General features: G+C 66.7%; 2 protein-coding genes across 3 annotated transcripts; both read left to right on the top strand.

Annotated features, from left to right (window-relative positions):
- Nucleotides 1–6: 6 nt before the first annotated feature.
- Nucleotides 7–7,362, top strand: LOC115660596 (haptoglobin-like). 2 transcript variants are annotated; one of them, XM_030582144.1, is made up of 5 exons: nt 7–445; nt 4,863–4,948; nt 5,179–5,280; nt 5,738–5,812; nt 6,193–7,362. In XM_030582144.1, the coding sequence occupies exons 2-5, from the start codon at nt 4,870–4,872 to the stop codon at nt 6,939–6,941; spliced, it is 1,005 nt and encodes a 334-aa protein (XP_030438004.1). In that variant the 5' UTR covers nt 7–445; nt 4,863–4,869; the 3' UTR covers nt 6,942–7,362. The 2 variants fall into 2 exon arrangements, with proteins under 2 accessions (XP_030438004.1, XP_030438003.1); XM_030582143.1 differs by lacking the exon at nt 7–445 and adding an exon at nt 4,483–4,571 and having other exon boundaries at nt 6,193–7,361.
- LOC115660525 (vegetative cell wall protein gp1-like) lies at nt 2,736–3,960 on the top strand (the record flags this gene model as incomplete). Its single annotated transcript, XM_030582000.1, has 1 exon — nt 2,736–3,960. A coding segment is annotated over one exon (1,209 nt), but the record flags the coding sequence as incomplete, so codon positions are not given.
- Nucleotides 7,363–7,776: the final 414 nt, after the last annotated feature.

The raw sequence follows: 7,776 nt of genomic DNA, 5'->3' as shown, positions 1-7,776 counted from the left end.
ACACAGTGATGCTCTGAGGCAGTTCTTATGCCCAGCTAAGCTGCCAGCGATGGCGCTGAGTGCCTAGCTCAGGTCAGGGCCGTGCCTGCACCAGGGAGCAGCAAGACTCTCCAAGCCCCCTGCATCTCCTGTGCAAACCTCACCCCGGCTTTTTTGGTAGGCTCCTTTTCTGTCTTGGGAACCCCCTGCCGAATCACCCCCAGGCCGCTCCCTGGCCTTTGGCCCTCCCCTCCTGGCTCCAGCAGAAAAGCTCTTGCAGGCTTCTAAAGATTTGCCCTTTCCCTAGATTTCTCTCTGGCGCGGTTCTCTGCTTGGGCAAGCCGCTCGCAGCCTCCAGCCCTCAACCATCTACAGTGCTGGCTGCGAGTGCCAGGTGGTGGAAGCTAGCGCAGGCCTGGTGTCCTCAAACTCGGCTCCTGGGCTCCTGCTGCCACTGACTTAACAGGTTCTATGTCTATGCTGCCGCACATCCATCCAGCTTCAGTGCTGCTCCGGGGCCCTCCCCTGCTCTCGCACTGTCCTGGCCTCCATGGCCCCCCAAGCTGGCTCTGCCCCAGCCAGCTCGCGCTCTGGCCCGGGCCAAGCTGAGGCCAGCCCCATGCTAATGATGCAGCCCAGTCCTTGGAGCAGAAACACACTGTTCCCTGGGAGCAGGCCAGCCTGCAACACCCTGGCCTTGGGCTGTGGGTCGGTGGCTCCCAGTGCTGGCATGAAAAACTTACCGCAGGGGCTTGAGCAAGGGGGGCTTTCGCTGGCCGTCACAGCTGCTCACCCTGGGCGGTGCGAGGGGGTTTGGGGGAGCGGTGCAGGGGGCTCTTCCCTGGTAGTCCATGCTCAAGGGGACCAGTGGGGGGCATGGCATTGGGGGGAGCTGAGCGTGAGGGATCCAGTGGGGTGGGCACCATCATGTAGGGCGGAGCTGGGCACGAGGGGACTGGGGGGGGTGTTGGTGCTATGCGGGGAGCTGGGTGCGTGATCACGTTTTGAGCAGTGCACAATTTCTGGGTGTGGTATCTCAAGTGGAAGAGGCTCGGAAGCGTGTCCCTCTTTGATTATCTGTGGGTCTGAGGGACAAGCTCCCCCAGGGGGCCTGGAACAATGTGTACAGTGGGGTGCTGAGAGCCAGCAAACCAAACTGTAACAGAACCCACGTCAAGCCAGGAGGGGCCCCTGATTCCCCCAAAGGGGACGGGAAGGGGTGGAGAAGGACGGCTCCTGCTGGGTCCCTGCGGCGTGGGGCAGACCCTGCCCAGAGCCAGGATCCTGTGGCTGGAGGATCATGCCAAGCACGGCTCAGGGCTCCAGGCTGCCTGGCCACCTGCCAGCCTCAGGGTGATGGTGCCGCAGCACGGCCTGTTCTCTTCTGAGAACCCTATCAGCATGGCTGGCACTGCCAGCCCATCACCCGCACCCCGGCCCCTCCCTGCCCCCCACTGCCCTGTGCCACCTGCCATCCTGTCACCCACACCCTGACTGCTCCCTACCCCCCCCACTGCCCTGTGCCACCTGCCAGCCCGTCACCTGCTCCCCTGGCTCCTTCCTACCGCCCCCACTGCCCTGTGCCACCTGCCAGCCCGTCACCTGCTCCCCTGGCTCCTTCCTACCCCCTCCACTGCCCTGTGCCACCTGCCATCCCGTCACCTGCTCCCCTGGCTCCTCCCTACCCGCACCCACTGCCCTGTGCCACCTGCCAGCCCGTTGCCAACACCCCTGGCTCCTTCCTACACCCCCCAACTGCCCTGTGCCACCTGCCAGACCATCACCCACACCCCTGGCTCCTCCCTACCCCCCCCACTGCCCTGTGCCACCTGCCACCCTGTCACCCACACCCTTAGCTCCTCCCTACACTCCCCCCATTGCCCTGTGCCACCTGCCAGACCATCACCTGCTCCCCTGGCTCCTTCCTACACCTCCCCTGCCCTGTGCCACCTGCCAGACCATCACCCGCACCCTGGCTCCTCTCTACCCCCACCAGCACTACCCTGTGCCCCCTGCCAGCCCGTCACCTGCAACCTGGCTCCTCCCTACCCCCCCCACTGCCCTGTGCCACCTGCCAGACCCTTGCCAACACCCCTGGCTCCTCCCTACCCCCCCCACTGCCCTGTGCCACCTGCCAGACCCTTGCCAACACCCCCGGCTCCTTCCTACCCCCCCCACTGCCCTGTGCCACCTGCCAGACCATCACCCGCACCCCCGGCTCCTCCGTACCCCCCCCCACTGCCCTGTGCCACCTGCCAGCCTGTCACCCACACCCCTAGCTCCTCCCTACACCCCCCCACTGCCCTGTGCCACTTGCCAGACCATCACCCGCACCCCCAGCTCCTCCCTACACCCCCCACTGCCCTGTGCCACCTGCCAGCCCGTCACCTGCTCCCCTGGCTCCTCCCTACCCGCCCCCACTGCCCTGTGCCACCTGCCAGCCCGTCACCTGCTCCCCTGGCTCCTCCCTACCCGCCCCCACTGCCCTGTGCCACCTGCCAGCCCGTCACCTGCTCCCCTGGCTCCTCCCTACCCGCCCCCACTGCCCTGTGCCACCTGCCAGCCCGTCACCTGCTCCCCTGGCTCCTCCCTACCCGCCCCCACTGCCCTGTGCCACCTGCCAGCCCGTCACCTGCACCCTGGCTCCTCCCTACCCGCCCCCACTGCCCTGTGCCACCTGCCAGCCCGTCACCTGCACCCTGGCTCCTCCCTACCCCCCCCACTGCCCTGTGCCACCTGCCAGACCCTTGCCAACACCCCGGCTCCTCCCTACCCCCCCCACTGCCCTGTGCCACCTGCCAGACCCTTGCCAACACCCCCGGCTCCTTCCTACCCCCCCCACTGCCCTGTGCCACCTGCCAGACCATCACCCGCACCCCCGGCTCCTCCGTACCCCCCCACTGCCCTGTGCCACCTGCCAGCCTGTCACCCACACCCCTAGCTCCTCCCTACACCCCCCCACTGCCCTGTGCCACTTGCCAGACCATCACCCGCACCCCCAGCTCCTCCGTACCCCCCCCCACTGCCCTGTGCCACCTGCCAGCCCGTCACCTGCTCCCCTGGCTCCTCCCTACCCGCCCCCACTGCCCTGTGCCACCTGCCAGCCCGTCACCCGCACCCCGGCTCCTCCCTACCCCCCCCCACTGCCCTGTGCCACCTGCCAGACCATCACCCACACCCTGGCTCCTCCCTACCCCCCCACTGCCCTATTCCACCTGCCAGCCCCAAACCTCCCCACTTTACACTACCCTGTGCCCCCAACTCGTCCCCTAGGAAACCCAGTTCAGCCCTCCAGTGCCAGAAGTTATAAACCCCAGGGCACCACTGGGCCCTCTGCTCCCCACCCTGCCCTACACTATCCTCTGCTCCCCCTCCCAGCCCCTATGCTTTCCCCTCTCCACCCAAGGGGGCTAGCAGTGGCCCATTCCAGCTGGCCAGAGAAGGGGAGCAGGTCAGCACCTTGGGCCAGGCTCAGGCTTTGTGGTGGGTGTGGGGGTGGGGTTGCTCCATGGCCAGGCCCTGGAGTTCCTGTAACTCTGGGCACAGGGTGTCCTTGCCTGCGGGAGCAAACACCTGGGACAGACAGAGGGGGCGGAGAAGCGGGGGGTTGTAGGGGTGGGAGAAGGCCTGGGAAGCGGCGAGGCGGCAACAGGAAAGTCTTTCACTTCCCGCAGGAAAAGCAGGAGAAAGCCAGGCTGTCCTCACCCCGCAGAGCGGCAGGCCCCACGCCCAGGGCACCAGCTGTTGGAGTAATGTACCCCCAGCGCCATGTGCTCCATGCCACCTGGACCAGCACCCAACTGTCCCCTGCCAGCACCCGACTGCCCTCCCAGCACCATGGGCTCCGTGCCACCTGCACCAGCACCAGGCTCCCCCTCACCCCCAGCGCCATTGGGTCCGTGCCACCCACACCAGCACCTGACTCCCCCCCCCCCGCGCCATCGGCTCCATGCCACTGGCACTAGCACCCAGCTCCTACCCCCCAGCGCCATTGGTTCTGTGCCATCAGCAGCAGCACCTGACTGCCCCCCCCAAGAGCCATCGGCTCTGTGCCCTCAGCACCAGCACCCGGCTCCCCCCTGACCCCCATGGGCTCCATGCCACTGGCACCAGCACCCAGCTCCCTCGTCCCCGAGCCATGTGCTCTGTGCCACCAGCGCCAGCACCCGACTGCCCCCCCGAGCACCATGGGCTCCATGCCACCCACGCCAGCACCAGGCTCCCCCCCACCCCCAGCGCTATTGGGTCCGTGCCACCTGCACCAGCACCTGACTACCCCCCCAAGAGCCATCAGCTCCGTGCCCCCGGTACCAGCACCCAGCTCCCCTGTCCCCGAGCCATGTGCTCTGTGCCACCGGCACCAGCACCCCCTTGCTGTGCAGTTCGGAAGTGCCCGGCTCCCTGTACCCCCCAGGCCAGACACAAGCTGTTGGGAAAGTCACTGACCTCTGCAAGGTCGGGCTGCACAGAAAGCAGGTGCCGTGGCCAGGCGGGCCAGGATAAAAGCAGTGAGGAGAAGGGCTCCCTTGCAGCCAGTGCCTCGCACCTAGATCAGGAGCCCCAGCCTGAGCAGAGCGCACAAGGATCATGTGGTGAGTGTGTGCCTGGGGCCCAGCCCCTGGGCCCTGCTGCTGCTTGCAGGGTGGGCACTGAGGGGAATGGCGGCAGCCCCAGTGCCATGCCAGGGAGCTGGCTGCTGCCACACGACACTGCTGGGAGGAAGCTCACCACCGCTCCAGGCTGGCCCAGTGGTGCCCAGAGCCCTCAGTGCTGTGAGCGTGGGGCTGAGGGCCCAGCTCCATAGGCAGAGATTTCAGTGTCCTGCGTCCTACCAGAGGGGCAAGGGGTCGGCTTGCTGCTCATGGCGGCTTCTTTCCCTGCAGGACGCCCATGCTGCTGGTCGCCAGCCTGCTATGGGGGGCCCTCGCCTCCCCCGACACCAGCCTCAACGATGTCCAGCTCGGCAGTGGTAGGAGGCAGGTTGCCCTCGGGCAGGGAAGGGGCGCCTGATGGGGGAGAGGGGTCAAGGTGCCCTTGGGCAGGGAGGGGGGTGCCTGGCGGGGGCTGGGGGCAGGGAAGGGGGTGCCCGGCAGGGGGCTGGGGGCAGGGTGCCATTGGGAGGGGGTGCCTGGCAGGGAGCAAGGGTGGGACTGCCTCTCGCCAGCAGGTGCTTCACTAAGGATTCTCTCTGTGCCCCAGGCCAGAGCTGCCCGGTGCCCAGGTGGGTCGAGCACGGGCAGGTGGAGCACCTGGCCCGTTACCGGTGCGACCCCTACTACCAACTGCGCAGCCGCGGTGACGGTGAGATACACCCACAACAGGCAGAAGTGCCCTCCCAGGGGATACGCACAGGCTCCTCCCCTGCCCCCGAGGAGATACACATGGGACCTTCCCCCATCCCCAAGGGGATACACATGGGGCCCTGCCCATCCCATCCCAGGGGATACACACAGGGCCTTACCCCCCACCCCAGAGGAATACACCTTGGGACCTGTCCTCCTGCCCACATGGGGGAATACACATGGCCCCCCAAGGGGATATGCACGGGACTCTGTCCCCCCTATGGGGATACACACAGGGCCCTCCCCATCCCATCCCAGGAGATACGCATGGGGCCCGGCCCCCCTCCCATGGGGGATACACATGGTCCTCCTCAAGGGGATATGCCTGGGGCCCTGCCCCCCGCTGGCGCGGGCACAGAGGCCTGTGTGCCCTGCCCAGGGGCGGCTGGCACTGACTCTGCTTTTTCGGCCCCCAGGCCTGTACCGATGTAGCCAGCAGCACGTGTGGGTGAACGAAGCAGCTGGAGAGGTGCTGCCCATCTGTGAGCCAGGTGAGCGGGAGGTGGGGGCAGGGCAGGGCAGAGCACTGGGGTGCTCTCTGCAAGGCAGGGGGCACCTGCTCTCCCATTGCTCCCCATGCCCTTGCAATGATGCTGGGGCTGCCCGCGGGCAGCGTTCCCTGAGGCGGAGCTTCCGCAGAGGGAGGCCGAGGCCACGGCCCCTCTGGCAGCTCCATCGCTGGGTGCTGTTCCCTGGATGGTGGCCCCAGGCCCCAGCCTGCCCAGGGCTGGGTTGGGTAATGGAACTAGGTGAGGCTGGGAAGGAGATGGCTTGTCGCTGTGGATGGAGGGGAGCAGCGCTCCCCTCTCCCCGGGGGACTGTGCTCTGCAGGGCAAGGGGCAGGCTCCCACTGGGTCTCTGCCCTCTGCAGTGTGTGGGAAGCCCAAGAACCCGGCCAGACAGGTGCAGCGCATCATTGGGGGCATGATGGCAGCCAAGAACAGCTTCCCCTGGCAGGGCCGGCTGCTGAGCCGCCACAACCACACCGCGGGGGCCACGCTTATCAGCGACCAGTGGCTGCTGACGACCGGCAGGAACCTCTACCTGGGCCACAGCGAGAACAGCACGCTGGAAGAAATCGCCCCCACCCTGCGGCTCTTTCTGGGCCGGGAGACGCCCGCCGGGGCTGTCGAGCGCATTGTCCTGCACCCTGAGTTCCCAGGGGCTGTGGACCTGGCCCTGCTCAAGCTCAAGCACAAGGTGCCCGTTGGGGAGGCCGTGATGCCCATCTGCCTGGCCCAGCAGGACTATGCAAAGGTGGGGCGGGTGGGCTTTGTCTCTGGCTGGGGCTGGACCGTCCTCCTGGAGCACCCAAAGCAGCTCAAGTACGTCCTGCTGCCCGTGGCCGACAGCGGCAGCTGCCAGGCGTACTACCAGGCGCACTCCCTGCAGCCACTGCAGAACAACCACACCTTCTGCGTTGGCATGAGCGAGCTGCGTGAGTCCACCTGCCTCGGGGACGCCGGCAGCGCCTTTGCCATCCACGACCCCGAGGACGACACCTGGTACGCGGCCGGGATCCTCAGCTTTGACCGCAGCTGCCTGGCTGCTAGGTACGGCGTCTACGTGCGGGTGCTCAGTGTCTTGGACTGGATCAAGGAGACCATGGCTGCACACTGACCCCAGGCTGGACACAGCCCTGATCAATAAAACCCTCTCCTCACACCCACCCGTGTCTCCTCTCTTCAGCAGCTGCCGAGGGGACCCTGGGCACTCGCCCCCTCCCAGGCTGCAGCAGGATACAGGGCTGGAGGCACCTGCCCTTGCTCCGCTCTCTGCCCTGCCCTTCCCCCTCCCTCCCAGTGCTGAGTGCCAGACTGCAAGCCCCCGGCGCCTGTGGGTGCCGCCAGGGGGAGAGGCAGGCTGTGCCCTTCTGGGGAGTCCGTCTGTCCCTACCCCCAGCACTCCAAGACCTGGCCACCGACACTGACCCAGACTCCTTCCAAAGCCTCATGGTGAAATGTGTAGCAAGGGGGTCAGTTCCCCCTACCAGCACCTGCTATTTCAGCAGGGCAAGAGCCCGCTGCATGGGCACCTCACACACAGCAGGGAGTTGGAGGGGCATTAGCACCCCTGGCAGGAGAGGGGCAATGGGGCCTCCTCCCGGGGCTGCCCTGGGATCCCCCCCACTTAACTCTGGGAGCTGGTGCTGAGGGTGCAGCTCACTGCCTGGCCTGAGGTCAGCAGGGCTCATGCTGGAGCCCTGGGGCTGGGCTGAGTGACACGTAGTGAAAACTGGCTCTGAGACTGGGCACAGGCTGCGACCTGTGCTGGGGAGGGGGAAGCTGCTATGGGGCCAGGCCGAGTACTAACTCTCTCCAGGGTGTTCTATAGGGCCCATTGCATCAGAGCAAAAGGCTGAAGGGGGGTGAGGTGGGATAACCCTGAGGGAGACATAGGGGCTATTGCTGCTGGGTTGGGACTGGCCCAGCTGCAGGCTCAGCTGGAGGAACCC

This window comes from Gopherus evgoodei, chromosome 12 (assembly GCF_007399415.2).
Source record: "Gopherus evgoodei ecotype Sinaloan lineage chromosome 12, rGopEvg1_v1.p, whole genome shotgun sequence".
Taxonomy (NCBI): Eukaryota; Metazoa; Chordata; order Testudines; family Testudinidae; genus Gopherus; species Gopherus evgoodei.
This window is presented reverse-complemented; position numbering and strand designations above follow the sequence as displayed.

Bases quoted from the DNA above. Each gene is read 5' to 3' on its own strand.
- LOC115660596 (XM_030582143.1), top strand. The intron at 5,281-5,737 runs GTGAGATACACC...TTCGGCCCCCAG, and splicing joins ACTGCGCAGCCGCGGTGACG to GCCTGTACCGATGTAGCCAG. The intron at 5,813-6,192 runs GTGAGCGGGAGG...TGCCCTCTGCAG, and splicing joins GCTGCCCATCTGTGAGCCAG to TGTGTGGGAAGCCCAAGAAC.